Source organism: Xenopus laevis, chromosome 2S, assembly GCF_017654675.1.
Source record: "Xenopus laevis strain J_2021 chromosome 2S, Xenopus_laevis_v10.1, whole genome shotgun sequence".
NCBI lineage: Eukaryota > Metazoa > Chordata > Amphibia > Anura > Pipidae > Xenopus > Xenopus laevis.
In genome coordinates this window covers 19,516,245-19,532,047 of record NC_054374.1, presented here as the reverse complement: position 1 = coordinate 19,532,047, position 15,803 = coordinate 19,516,245, and the positions used below count along the sequence as shown (strand labels likewise).

At 39.7% G+C, this 15,803-nt stretch overlaps 1 protein-coding gene across 1 annotated transcript; it reads left to right on the top strand.

Moving 5' to 3' along the window:
- Positions 1-671: 671 nt before the first annotated feature.
- Positions 672-10,439, top strand: cfap298.S (cilia and flagella associated protein 298 S homeolog). The gene is given in 8 exon segments (XM_041583401.1): positions 672-820; positions 3,447-3,616; positions 3,935-4,102; positions 5,417-5,484; positions 5,633-5,791; positions 7,395-7,526; positions 7,881-7,976; positions 10,225-10,439. Coding segments are annotated over 7 exon segments (873 nt in total). The 5' UTR covers positions 672-820; positions 3,447-3,477; the 3' UTR covers positions 10,336-10,439.
- Positions 10,440-15,803: the final 5,364 nt, after the last annotated feature.

Sequence of the window (15,803 nt, the reverse complement as noted above, 5' to 3'; positions counted from 1 at the left end):
CTTATCTGTTATCTACTGTGTATCCTGTGCTTGAATGACTGCCCCCATGGCTACACAGCAGCTTGTTTATATAAACTATAGTAGTACTTATCTGTTATCTACTGTGTATCCTGTGCTTGAATGACTGCCCCCATGGCTACACAGCAGCTTGTTTATATAAACTATAATAGAGTTTCTCAAACAAACACATCCGTTGTACCAGTGCAGGACAACACTACATTATATTTTCATTACTTTAAAACACTTTTAATGTTTGGGGTTACTGTTCCTTTAACCTATAGAATGCAAAGGTGCTGTGGGAACACGCCAAGGCGAACTGATACAAATTATCCAATAATGTCCTTATAACATGCCCAAACTAACTAGAGAGTCTACAACCATACGTCCTTTTATATTATGTTTTTTCAATTAGACATTTTCAGTCTCGATGAGGACCTCAAACTTCCAGCCCTTCTAGTTTTAAATACAGCCCCCAGCAACTAAAGCAAGAAGAAATGCTGAAAGATGAAGCTGAACAATAGCTACAGATGTCATTTGATGTAAATGATTTCACTCCCCATTTAATAAGCGACTACATGACTCAATTTACAAAACTGCAATCAACTGAGGTGAAGGGTGCACGTGCGCAGTGGAGGTGGGCGCGGAACGTGTTTCCCCTGACGATGTCCTTATTTGCGTTCCGTAGGCGGGAACTTTCTGGGCAGCGTTTCAACTCCGGAAGTTGTTCCTTGTCTCCTTGGAAACGCGTACCGGAATCGCAGCGCACAGTGTAGAAGCTGGCAGAGAAGTAAACAGTTGCGACGTGGATATTGCTGCGGTGGTAAGTTATTACTTTCTCTAGGCTATTTGCCTGTGTGTACAGCAGCTGTTAGGGCAGGGAATTTTGCCTGGGTCCTCAGGAACAGAGGGGCCCGTATTGTATCAATTAAATCGTGTTAGATATTTCAGTATATACCGCAGGCCTGTCCAGCCTGTAACCCTCCACCTGGGAGACATTGGGAGTTCAGCACCTTGTGGGTGTCATATTGGTGTACAGAATATGAATCTATATCGGTGTAATCTCGTGTTTCACATAGGAAGTTTAGGTGGGCTACAGTAACCATGGAAACCAGGAACTTTTACCTTCCCAATTGTCATTGTTTGTATTGTTTAAATACCTTTACTTATCTTAGGGGTTTGGGGGATATTTAATAGAGATTGTCTTGGTGTTGTTTTGGGATTTGTATGGCAGCTAAACACCAGCACCATAATCAATTGCTAAATGTCATTAGCATGTATTTTTTACAAGACATATTTCCACTTCATTAAAGGAAAGGTTAAAAGTAAGTAAGCTTTATCAGAAATGTCTATATAAATACACCAGTAAACCCTCAAAGTAATGCTGCTCTGAGTCCTCTGTCAAAGAAACACCACATTTCTTTCCTTCTATTGTGTACTCATGGGCTTCTGTATCAGACTTCCTGTTTTCATCTTAAACCTCCTTGCCCCGGGCGTGAGCATGCTCAGTTTGCTCCTCTTCCCCCCACCCCTTCTCTGCTGTAATCTGAGCCCAGCGCTATAAGTGAGCAGAGAGAGACTCAAGCAGGAAGTGATGTCACACCAAGCTAATATGGCAGCTGCTATCCTAAACAAACAGAGCTTCTAAAGCTGTTCACTCAGGTATGGTAAAGAATTCTACAGAATAAATATAGCATTCTAGCTTGCACTATTGCAGCTAATCTATTGGCAATAAAATGCCTCTGTAGCTTTCCTTCTCCTTTAAATTAACTTTTAGTATGATATAGAAAATGATGTTGCGAGACCATTTGTAATTGGTTTTATTATCCGTGTTTTTTGAGTTATTCAGCAGCTCTCCAGCTTGCAGTTTCAGCAATCTGGTTGCTGAGGTTCAAATTACCCTAGCAACCATGCACTGATTTGAATAAAAGACTGAAATATGAATCGGAGAGGCCTGAATAGAAAGATGAATTATAAAAAGTAGCAATAACTATAAATGTGTAGCCTTACAGAGCATTTGTTTTCAGATGGGGGCCAGTGACCCCCATTTGAAAGTTGGAAACAGAAGAAGAAAAAGAAGGCAAATAATTAAAGAACTATAAAAAAGAAAGAATGAAGGCCCATAGATTTTATTTGTAGTAGAAAAGGCAATTCCGTGTACCATTTAGCACCTATCCTGTCCAGCCGCTGAATGTCAGTTGGGGGAAATGATAACATATGTTGTACAGGAGCAAATAAAACAAACTGTACTACACTTAGAAAAAACATTTGGGTGGACCTTTATACATTTAGGCACTTTAAAGGGTTTGTTCACCTTCCAACCACTTTTTCAGTTGAGTTGTTTTCAGATTGTTCACCACAAACAAAGCCGTTTTTTAATTGCTTTTCATCTTTTATTCTTTACCGGTTTTTCAAAATGTAAGTTTAAAATTTAATGTTCCTGTCTCTGGTGTTTGAGTCAGTAATTCAGGCGCATACTCTAAACTGTTACAAATTTGCAACATTTAGTTGATACATTTCTCAGCAGCATCTCTGAAGTATAAGCAACTATTGTATCAATTCTAAGAGCTGCCTATAATGAAACTCAGGTATTCTGCTCAGCAGGGACAAAGACAAGAAATGTATCAATTTAGAACAGTTTAGTGTGTCGGCGACCCCCTCCCAGAACAGCTTTAGAAAAATGAAAATTTAGACATCAATATTAGAAAAATGGGCACACATAGAAAATAGAAAGTAATTGGGAAAAGTATTTATTTATGGTGAACTATCTGAAACCAATTGAACTGAAAAAGTGTTGGAAGGTGAACAACCCCTTTAAAGGACAAGGAAAGTCTAAAATAGAATAAGGCTAGAAATGCTGTATTTTGTATACTAAATATAAACATGAACTTACTGCACCACAAAGCCTAATCAAACAAATGATTTATGCTTTCAAAGTTGGCCACAGGGGGCTGTCATCTTGCAACTTTGTTAAACATCTTGGCCTGACCCTGACCCTGCACATGCTCAGTGTGGTCTGGGCTGCTTAGGGATCGTCATAAACAAAGCTGCTTGAGTTCTGCATGGCTGGGAAGTTAGACTAGGGCTCCCCCTGCTGTTCATAAGTATAATTGTTCCCTATAGCAGGTAGGGACCATCTGACAATTCCTATCCACAGCAGTAAATGAAGGGAGAATTTCACTGCATACAGTCAGGTTTCTTATAAAAACGGTACACTTTTTTTAATTAAAGTATATTGAAGAAAGGTTTCTTTTTCATTAAAGAAAGTAAAAATGGGATTTTATTTTTTTGCCTTTCCTTGTCCTTTAAGTAAATAGGCACACACAAACAAAACGTTTCAGGGAACGGCTGACTATCATAAAGTATAAACCTGAATAAGGGACACAACACCTCAAATGTTGTTTTCTTTTGTTTTATTTTCTCTTATACATATTATTCCTTTAGTACAGATTTTCAGACAAGTGGCTCTTGATTGCAAAAATGGTGCGTTTACACATTAAGAGGGGAGACGAGAGCCAGTTCTTGTTTGACACATCCGTTATTGTTCCCGTGGAAGCATTGGTCAAACAGATAACTGCCATATACAATGGGATACTAAAGATTGACCGGATTTGTTCAGGTAAAGAATGTACAAATATAATATATCACTTGTTTCGCTCCTCAATGACAGTCGTTAATACTAAGAGCACCTTACAAGCTTCATCTTCATCCTTTGATTTTATACAGTAGAATCGGAGCTGCCATATTACTTTTCTCTGGTTTATGTAGGACAGCCATTTAGATACAAAGGGAAACCGCTGTACATGAGCTAATGGAACTTCCAGATGCGCAAAAATAGTTTGATTAACTTTATTAAATAATTAGCCATTATAATATTACTGCCTTTGGTGCACTTATTGAAATAGCTAGAAGTGTAACCTGTTGATTTTCCAAGCAGAAATGGCAGAGCTGGCTGAACATGGTATCACCATGCCCCCTAATATGCAATGAATTACTGATGAGCAGATTGAAGATCTTAAATTAAAGGATGAGTGGGAAGAAAGATGTGTACCAAGTGGCGGCAGTGTTTTCAAAAAGGATGAAATTGGACGGAGAAATGGCCATGGTATGTTTTTATGATAAGTCATTATTGTGGGATATAGGTATCATTGAAAGTGTTTTTGTCCGGCCTGTAAGTTTGCCACAAATCACACCATAAAAAAATTAATTGTACTTATACTTGGACACCTTGCAGTTATAATTATCTTTGATGGTTCGACCATCTAGGGAACAGCAGTAGGGTACGGGTAGGGTAAACGCTTACTTGAATTTCATCCATTTGTAGACAGTCTGTTTAACTGTTGATTGGTGGAGTCCAAACTATTTAGAGATAGTCTTAAATGTATATTTTTATTTGTATAGCACTCCTTGAGGGTAAAGCACTGTACAAAACAATAAATTAGTAGCAACAAACAAGGGGTCATTGCAATACTAAGTAACAATAAGTGCATTATTAGAAATACAATTCACATAAATATAAAATATAATTACAACACAGATTAAGTGCTCAGCGTCAAGGAGACAAAAGGATGGAGGACACTATTCCATAGGGCTTACAGTCTAAATGGGAGGGTAATTTACAGACACAATTCAGAGGGGTATTAAAGTGCTGTAGGTTACAGTGTGTGACACAGTCATATACGGGCCAGTTCCCAGTTCAAGTGACTGATAAACAAGTTCTAAAAATACTTACAGCTGACAACTGCGCCACTCTCCTTAGGCTGTAGTCATGAAACCTTTTCCAGCTTTATGGGCAACAGCAACTCTCTTTCTGAGGTCCTCAGGCACCTCCTTTGTTTGAGCCACGATACACATCCACAAATGTGTTGTTTGTGAGATCAAGCTTTGCTGGATCCCCATTCTTTCAATAAAACAGGGTCTCTCACTCACACCTGATTGTCATCCAATTGACTGTAAACACCAGTCTCTGATTTCACCTTCAAATGATATGATAATCCTAAGGATTCACTTAATTTTTTCTATACATACATGAAATAATAGTACTATTTGTTTAACTAGGCTTTCTTCATCTACTTTTAAGACTTCATCTTATTTCTAAATCCTCTGAATCATCTGATTTAGGTCATATTCAAAATATAGAAAATTTTAAAGACATCACAAACTTTCAAGCACCACTGTATGACCAATATACCTGCTCATCCGTAACTGTACTGCCCCATTAGTCCCTTGAGCCCAGACATTGGAGCTGCCACATGATGGGACACAGCTGTTTGTCTCCGCTATATTTTACTTTTTAATTGCTTTAAAAGAATTTCTGCTGAAGTTCATTCAGCCATCAAAACACTGATATTCATTATCTACAGTCATTTGGATTATGTATTCAGATTTCATTCTCATGTGAGTGTATGTTTATGTGCAGCACCCAATGACAGCATGAAGAAAGTACTGCAGAAAACAATGGAGGAAGCAAAAGCATTGATATCTAAGGTAGTTTTTTTCCCCACATGGATTATGATTTCCAAAATGCTGTTAAATCTGTATACCATAAAATTCACTGCTAATTTAAGAAACTACTGGCGAGTATACAATGAAATATTTTTGTAAATTGGAATTTGAATATCTCCTTTTTTCATAGAAACAAGCTGAAGCCAATGTGTGTGTTACTCTGGAAATGGTGAAAGAGGCTACTGACCAGCTGAGGGGTGCCGTAATGATTGTGTATCCCATGGGACTGCCTCCACATGACCCCATTCGAATGGAGTTTGAAAATAATGAAGACCTTTCAGGGACACATGTACGTACTCAAAGCCATTAGTTGCCAAGGATGCATGCAATATGGCAGCTTCATCTTGATGTGACCAGGCTGAAGAATAGAACACCCAATTTGCCCGATCTAATTTATTCATTATCAGCCCCATTAATTACAAGAGTAGAGTATTTGTCCAGAAAACCATGGAAACAAAATAAACATGCACTAAATGATGACAGTATATAACCCCTTTTCTTTAGCTCACAATTGCTGTGAACTGAATGGAATCCATGATTAAAGGAAGGACTTTTACATTTCACTAATCCTTTAGAACCAGTGAAAGCCAAACAATGGATGTCCTCGCTGTACTTCTGTCATGTTTTTATTTTTGCAAAGTCTACGTTCTCGCATTGTCATGATGCTGACAAGGTTATAACTAATTACCTTCTGTATCCCCTGCACTGTTGTCCTGTTAAGGAGGGACACCTGTATTTTCTATGTTTTAATGAAGCTGTGTAAGTCCTTGATGCTTGCTGTGCAGCACTCATGCCACTCACTAGAATTTAGCTGTTTTCCTCCATATATACATATATCCTCTATTGTGGAGAAAAAGCAATGGTAGGTGTCACTGTATTCAAACACCAGGTCCGAGCCTGTATTTTTTTTTCAGCATAAAATCAGTTTCCAGCCAAAGCAAACCACTTTGACAAAATCATATGAAAATAAATATTAATTTGTCTATGTTCTAGCCCAAAGATCCCCAACCTATTGAACCCGTGAGCAACATTCAGAAGTAAAAGGAGATTGGGAGCAACACTTGCATGAAAAATGTTCTTGGAGTGCCAAATAAGGGCTGTGATTGGCCATTTAGCAGCCCCTATGTGGATTGTCAACCTACATTGAGGCTGTGTTTGGCAGTACACCTGGTTTTTATACAACTAAAACTTGCCTCCAAGCCAGGAATTCCAAAATAAGCCCCTGCTTTGAGGCTACTGGGAGCAACATCCAAGGGGTTGGAGAGCAACATGTTGTTCACAAGCTATTAGTTCAGGATCACTGTTCTAGCCAATAAACAATGTAACTTTCTTTTCCCTACAAGGTCCCCTGTAGTGGAACCCGGTTTCTTTTCCAGACAGCGTCTTAAGACGCAGAGCTTTATCTCTCAGGTCTCTTTTCAGGCTTCTTTTTTAGAAACTGGGGCCATGCTAATTTTTCACTCCATACACTATTGGAGCAGTGTCTCATCCCTCATCACATATTAGTTAGCCCAGTGAAGAGCACTCAGGTGTGTCTACAACTTCAAACCCTTCACCGCTAGGTGGTTTTGTACAGGAAAAGGAAAGGTTAAAAGTAAGTAAGCTTTAGCAGAAAGGTCTATATAAAAACACCAGTAAGCCATCAAAGTAATGCTGAGTCCTCTGTCAAAAGAAATACCACATTTATTTCCTTCTATGGTGTACACATGGGCTTCTATATCAGACTTCCTGTTTTCAGCATAAACCTCCAGGGCTTGGGCTTGAGCATGCTCAGTTTGTTCTTCACTCCCTCTCCCCCTCCCTGCTGTAATCTGAGCATACAGGGAGAGACTCAGGCAGAAAGTGGACTTGTCCTTTTAACACTTGGCAATTGTCTGTGTTCTCCATTACAGGCTGGACAGTTGGTCATACAGGAACCAGAATCTCAATTATGGTGGGCTGGAAAGGAGCTACAGAGGAAACAGAAGCTTTCAGATTATGTGGGGAAGAATGAGAAAACAAAAATTATTGTTAAAATTCAAAAAGTGAGTTTGTTACCAACAGTATTGGTACTCCTTGCTAATATAATAGTGTTCCACCTATCATCCGAGCATTGCAACCTTTAAATTTATTGTTCACTATTTCATAGTAATAGATCCAGCTGCTATAGGTGCAATTAAGTTGTATGTCTGATATGCACCTGTCTGAATAACTTTATTTCATTCATTCTTTGCAGAAAAATGTTAATAAGCCTTATAACTAATTAACTGCATGCTATGCCCAATATAATTGCCCTAATTTGAGTTGCCAGGTGTCATTCATGGTATAGAGCATAGTTTATTCATACACAATTGACTGGTTACTTCAGATAACATTTTATTTTTCTTCAAAACCCTCAGAGAGGTCAAGGAGCCCCAGGACGTGAACCAGTTATATCACAGGAAGAGCAGAAGAATCTGATGATGCATTATTACAGACGACAAGAGGAACTTAAGGTATGCTCTTTATAGAACACTGCTACCATTTTAATGCATGGTATTTGTTTGAATTTATAGAATAAATGCGATACTGATTAGCTAGGGTGCAGAATATTGTCTTAGGTCTTCTTTGCAGTGTTGACATCATGGGGGCTCTCTGGTTGGCTCTGACCCCCTGCCTGCCACTGGCAGAAGTGTGCTGTGCTCTTATACCCACTATAGCCATCTATGATGTCACCAAAGGGCCTGGCAAGTAGGTGGGAGTATGTAAATAAGCAAGCAGCTTTAATGTTGCCTGTGAAGTGGACCTTGAGTGCAATTTGTTTCGTCTGCAACTTGATAAAGATGTGCCGAGCTGAGCCAAACCTGCAAGTTCTGGACAAGCCTTCACATCACTAGTTTCAATAGGCAGTCGACTTTATTGGCTGCTATTACAATTGATATGTTTAGAACCATTCACAGGTTTGAGTCAGTCTAAATTGTTAAATATATTTTAGTCTGAAGAGTGTATAACAAAGTTAGAGTTCTAAATCTCCAACACACAACCTCTAAGGTTTACACAGGCACATCTTACTTTGATAAAAAAAAAAGTCCTGTTTGGACTAAGCACTGTAATGGTTAGGCTGAGCTCAGGAGAGGAGGTTACTAGAACAAATAGGAGCAGAAAGCTACAGCAGAGTTTCTATGGGAAGCAGCAATGCCATCTGTTCATTGGCTGCTAGACTGGAGGGTGTGTTTCCTAATCTGATCTGAGATGAACTGGTCATGCTCAGTAGCCAACAGCCGAAGTAAATTCCAAAGGGATGAGGCCTAGTGGGTTAGAGAAGGAAAAGGAATCCTAAGTGATGAAGTGGATTCTGCAGCCTTACTATTAACCTTTGAACCAGAGTGGCAGGTATGTAAAAATTTTAAAAAGGCTGTTCACTGATTAAAATTATATCTGTGGGGTTTACATGTCCTTCAAGCTTAAATTACTGAAAACCATTATATATAATAAACCCAGGATCCTAGTCTAAGTCCTTGCAATGAATAGAGTACCATAAAGCAGCCACTAGGGTGCAGAGTCCCATTACTCATTTTTTAATTTATATAATATAGAGTGTCTCACAAATGTTGTAATGGAAATGTAAACACATAAATGAATATAACATTGATCAGAGTGCTTCTAAGCACTTTAGCAATTGACTTAAAGGGGAAGGAAACCTCGTCGGCGCTAACCCCCCTCCCCCCCTCCCGTGTATTGCCCCCCCTCCCTCCTCCCACCTGGCCTACCCCTCCCGCTGGGCAAATGCCCCTAACTTGTTACTTACCCTTCTGCGCAGGTCCAGTCCAGGGAGTTCACAGGCGACATCTTCTTCCACGCGATCTTCTTCCTCCTTTGACCGGCGTTTTGGCGCATGCGCAGTAGGAGCATTTCGCCGGTACGGATCTACTGCGCATGCGCCAAAAGTCACGCGCATGCGCAGTAGATCGTACCGGCGAAACGATCTTACTGCGCATGCGCCGTTCAAAGCAGGAAGAAGATCGCGTGGAAGAAGATGTCGCCTGTGAACTCCCTGGACTGGACCTGCGCAGAAGGGTAAGTAACAAGTTAGGGGCATTTGCCCAGCGGGACGGGTAGGCCAGGGGGGAGGAGGGAGGGGGGGCAATACACGGGAGGGGGGGTGGGGGGTTAGCGCCGAGGAGGTTTCCTTCCCCTTTAATATTTTGGAATATTCAACAGAAAAAAAATGTATACTGCTAATATAATATACAGCTGGTTCATTTTCCAACTGTAAACCTATGAGGAGAACTTGTCAAATGAAAGAAAAATAACTGATCTGATGTTGCTCTTCTCCGTAAAAACACGAGAAACATTGTCATTAGTGATGAGTGAACCTGACCAGTTTGGCTTTGCCAAAAATTCGCAAACCGGCAAAAAATTTTGAAGTCTGTGGGTGTGACAATTTTTTTTGCCCATTGAAGTCTATGGGGGGTCATTTTATCAAAGCTCATCAGTAATTGTGATGTCTTGTCTTATAGAATGTGTTCTTATTTCTGACACTGAATATTGACCAACAGGTGGCGCTATTGGTACAACGTTTGCCTATAGAAGTTAATGGAGAGATGAGAAAGTCTGGCAAAATGTCATGCTTTCATAAATATGCCCTAGGCCTAGTGTTGCATTCTCTTTTATTATAGTTTGTGATAGATGTGCAAAAAAACTACATACTGTCACAAGATTTTAACTAGTCCTTGTTTTAAACCCTTTTTACATTTTTCACAGAAACTTGAAGTGGATGAAGATATCTCCTATCTGAATGCAGAGTGGGCAGACAGTAATTCATTAAAAAGGCAGTTCCAAGGGGTAAATGATATTAAGTGGAAGCCTAGATGAGAAACCTTACCAGACGGTGCGTCTGAATGTTAATGTATTGTATTAAATGTAACCATTACCTGCTTTATAAACCTAGCAATAAATTATATATGTATTGTTTCTTATGTTTGGCTTCTGGTATTTTATTTGTTTTTCAGATATTTGTATATCATTTATATTCATACAGAGTGAGTTCACAAATCAATATATTCTATTCACTTTTAGGCCTCTGTACCTATACTAAATGCCAGTGCCTATAAAAGGAAAAGGGGCTCTCTATGTATTGTGTTTACTTCACAATACATAAAAAGCAAAAAAAACATTCCTATAGGTAGCAGCTGCTTTATAAAAAAAAAAAAAAAAAGTTTGGTTCTGCATCTATATGGCATCCAGTGTATACATTAGGGATGCACCAAATCCAAGGTTCGGTTCGTGATTTTTTTTTTTGCCCATTGAAGTCTATGGGGGGGTCATTTTAGCATAGCTTTGGCCTTTTTCAGAAGGATTTGGATATGCAAATTAGGGGCAGGGAGGGAAATTGGGATTCTGATTTGGTTCGGTACTCGACGACTATCGCGAAGGATTTGGGGGTTCGGCCAAATCCAAAATAGTGGATTCAGTGCATCCCTATTCTACATATCTGTTATTTTATATGGCATAATGTGTAGTCCACAAAAGCTTTACGTTTATGGTCTATATTAGAGTCCGGGTATAGACGCAAATCGGTGGTTCTGTGGGTCGGACCGCGGGCCTTTTCAATAGCGATTTTTCCTCCTTTTTTCCCCGATCACGCCTATTTCCGATGATGTCACTTCTGGTTTACAATGACAGCACTTCCTGTTTTACTCCTTTTTTCCCCTGATCACGCCTACTTCTGATGATGTCACTTCCGGTTTACAATGACAGCACTTCCTGATTCTTGATCGTCAGCTGGTCTGGGTTGCGGATAAGGTACTTGCAGGTCGGGTCGGGTAGCGGGTCCAAGTGGGTAAGAATGAGTGTTGTGGGTCCGGGTTGCAGGTTGCGGGTACGAGTTCCAAAAAATGGACCAGCGCAGGACTCTAATCTATATCATTACAATAAAGTTCATTTGCTTTTTTTTTTTTTTTTTTTTTTAGTAGCTCTATGTCCTGACCTTACGAATTGTCTCATTTTATATGGCAGCTTCTTGTTGGTGCTGATTGTCCCCCCTCCCCCCAACTGTTAAACCAGTGAAAAGGTCTGTTTTATATCACATTTAGCACATTCTAGAACTTGTTTTAATGGCTACATTGTTGACAGTATTACAGTTAGGGTGTTGTGTTAATAACTCTCCTTGAGCTTCTTCAGTTTTAGTTATTGGCAGTGCTATCATGTCAAAGACCCCATCTAAAAAAACCATTAGCTTTTTATTTATTATTTACTTTCTATACAGTTTTTCTAATTTAAGGGTCAGGGCACACGCTCTCGACAAATCTCTTCTTCGGGGCGACTAATCTCCCCAAACTGCCTCCCGCCGTCTAGAATGTATATTGCTTGTGGGATGACACTCGGAGCGCTTCGTTTTCCGAAGTCGCCCAAAGTTTCCTTGAGAGAAACGAAGCGCTCCGAGTGCCAACTTCGAGTGACTTCTGAAAACTAAGTGCTCTGAGCGCCATTCTGCCGGCGATTTACATTCTAGCCGGCGGTAAGCAGTTCGGGGACATAGTTGCCCCGAAATAAGGAGGTTTGTCGCTGGCGTGTCCATTGTGCAGCGCTCAATTTCTCCTCCCTGGCTATCGCCTATAAGAATGGCAGGGAGTAGAAATAGAGCGCCGCACAATGGATCGCCCGATCGATTTCTGAAGAGAATCGCAAGCGGAGTTTTGGTGAGTTATTTCTTAATAAAGACTTTACGATTTTAAAGTTTCATTTGTTTTGGTGTTTTTTTTTCGATGTACTGTATACTAACAAATTTTTTAGAAATCCCAGTGAAAGGAACACTAAACTTTAAACTTAAACTTTGGAAATTTTATTTCTGGCGAATAATCTGAAAACAACTGAAAAAAGTATTTGGAATGCGAACAACTCCTTCAAAAATGGAAATATCTGTTAGGCTCAATTATTTCCCACCTAAATATGATTTTTGTGTGTATAGAATATTCCTTCCTATTGGCTTTCATATCAGAATCAAAGTTGCCATATTGTTTACCTCTACAAAGCTCTCTTTTTAGAATTTCAGCAAGGACACAAGCAAGTCGGAACTATTCTGTGTGTTTCAGCCATAAATATTTCATGGGTAAAACTGATGTACACAGAGAACACCTGAGCCAAAGTACTACAGGAGTTATTACCTATAAATATTAATATGTATTAAAAGGGGGGATTTCCTTCACTTTACCCACTTCTCAGAGGCTTTTTCCCCAATTCTAGTGGGAATTTGATTATTTTTTGTTCCTTCGTTCCTTGCCTGCCAGTGTTGCTAGGGATCCAAGGGCAAGTCGAAGCCAAAGCAGGATGTTTGTAATTTTATAACCCAGAAGTTTAACAGAAATGACTGAGAGAACAGAATGTCTGGAAAGGTTTTGGTAACCATAACCCGTTCATCGCAAGCGTGACGCGCAAGAAAAGGGTTAAACCACAAAGCAGCCGTATGATTTTGGATATTGTCTAAAGATGTTTCCAAAGGGAACATTCAGATTATTATCTCATGCTTCTTGATATTACACAAAAAGATGAAAATGCACCGTGAATTTCAATGAGACAAAACAGAAGTGATGAAACTCGGTTACATAATAGAATTACCTTGACCCAGAATAACCTTTAGATCTGAGTTAATGTTGTTTGAAGGGAATTAAATCATATACTGGCAGGAAAACCTCATTTTACGTGCGTCTGCTGGTTAGTACAGAATAAACAGGCGAAACTGGAAGCGTAAACTTGGGATAACAATATTTAATGCAGATTATTGTAGAGTGATAGAATGGTAGAATGAATGCAGGGCATGGGGGGGATAATATTGATAGTAAAGTTGCTTTGTACAGCAGCCCCTGTGAATATCCCGGCTTCTGATTTCTCCCTGAATCTTTTTCAGTCTGCCCTCCTGTGTGTCACTAGGGAACAGGGGTCCAAGTACAGCAAAAAAAAAAAAACTAAATCTGTATGCCCATTCCAGGAAAATAAACCAAAAATGGCATGTATTTCTGCTTCTGTAAAAGTACAAATATAAATAATTTGTCAAAAATAAGTCACCATACAGTCTTAAGCTCCCCATAGACGCGACGATTCTTCTTGCCGAACGACCGATTTTAGGGAAGTCCGACCAATCCTTCGAAATTATCGTGCGGTTAGTGGGATTCGAACGATCGCACATCTTACGATTTTTCGGCCGACATCTGTCAGGAAATTGATCGGCCAGGTCAAAAAATCTTTATCGGTCCCAGTGCAATCTATCTATGTTTGCAGGGCCAAGCAGGCAGCTCCCCTTTGTTTTACTGGCAAATTGGTCTTTTTAGTTGATGGTAAATTCGTACGATCGTACGATCATTCAGAGAAGATCGTGGTCTCACGATCAGGATCTGATCTTTTAAAAATCTCAACATTTATGGCCAGCTTTATTCACAAAATCCCCCAGGATAACCCAAAAATGGGTGAGTGGAAAAAAACCCGCAATTGGTAAAAGCAGTAGCAAAGTTTAGTAAAAATGTAAAAAGTACTGGGACCATTGGCCTATGATTAAGTGCCCAGTTGGAACGAAACGCGTTAGGCTACACATGTCCTAATAAATACTTTTTAAATCTTACTAAACTTTGCTCCTGCATTTATCAATTGCGGATCTATTTGAACTGGCCCCTAAAGCCTCACCACAAACAACTACAGCTATTTAAATGTATGCTTCTATAAATGGTGTTGAGCTGTAGGAAAGACAAATGAACCTTGCTATTCATTTCTGCACCCTGTATATTTCCTGGATCTCAGTTCCTGGTTAAAATGTACATTTAATTCCCTTAATATTTCTGCTATTTATTTCCAAGTGACTCCGTGCCAGTGTCTGTTGGACCATGAATATTTCCTGCATTCTGCCTTTCATCCAATGAGCCGTGTAATGGGGCTTTCATTGGCTTTTCAATTACAGTGGTGTGAAAAACTATTTGCCCCCTTCCTGATTTCATATTCTTTTGCATGTTTGTCACACAAAATGTTTCTGATCATCAAACACATTTAACTATTAGTCAAAGATAACACAAGTAAACACAAAATGCAGTTTTTAAATGAGTGTTTTAAATGGGTTTTTATTATTTAGGGAGAAAAGCAATCCAAACCTGTGTGAAAAAGTAATTGCCCCCTGAACCTAATAACTGGTTGGGCCACCCTTAGCAGCAATAACTGCAATCAAGCGTTTGCGATAACTTGCAACGAGTCTTTTACAGCGCTCTGGAGGAATTTTGGTCCACTCATCTTTGCAGAATTGTTGTAATTCAGCTTTATTTGAGGGTTTTCTAGCATGAACCGCCTTTTTAAGGTCATGCCACAACATCTCAATAGGATTCAGGTCAGGACTTTGACTAGGCCACTCCAAAGTCTTCATTTTGTTTTTCTTCAGCCATTCAGAGGTGGATTTGCTGGTGTGTTTTGGGTCATTGTCCTGCTGCAGCACCCAAGATCGCTTCAGCTTGAGTTGACGAACAGATGGCTGGACATTCTCCTTCAGGATTTTTTGGTAGACAGTAGAATTCATGGTTCCATCTATCACAGCAAGTCTTCCAGGTCCTGGAGCAGCAAAACAACCCCAGACCCATCACACTACCACCACTATATTTTACTGTTGGTATGATGTTCTTTTTCTGAAATGCTGTGTTACTTTTACGCCAGATGTAACGGGACGCGCACCTTCCAAAAAGTTCAACTTTTGTCTCGTCGGTCCACAAGGTATTTTCCCAAAAGTCTTGGCAATCATTGAGATGTTTTTTAGCAAAATTGAGACGAGCCTTAATGTTCTTTTTGCTTAAAAGTGGTTTGCGCCTTGGAAATCTGCCATGCAGGCCGTTTTTGCCCAGTCTCTTTCTTATGGTGGAGTCGTGAACACTGACCTTAATTGAGGCAAGTGAGGCCTGCAGTTCTTTAGATGTTGTCCTGGGGTCTTTTGTGGCCTCTCGGATGAGTTGTCTCTGCGCTCTTGGGGTAATTTTGGTCGGCCGGCCACTCCTGGGAAGGTTCACCCCTGTTCCCTGTTTTTGCCATTTGTGGATAATGGCTCTCACTGTGGTTCGCTGGAGTCCCAAAGCTTTAGAAATGGCTTTATAACCTTTGAAATTGAACTCAGGTGTGATAAACCACAGTTAAGTTATTTTTTAACAAGGGGGGCAATCACTTTTTCACACAGGCCCATGTAGATTTGGAGTTTTTTTCTCCCTTAATAACGTAAACCTTCATTTAAAAACTGCATTTTGTGTTAAATTATGTTATCTTTGACTAATAGTTAACGGTTTATGATGAGCAGAAACATTTAAGTGTGACAAACATGCAAAAGA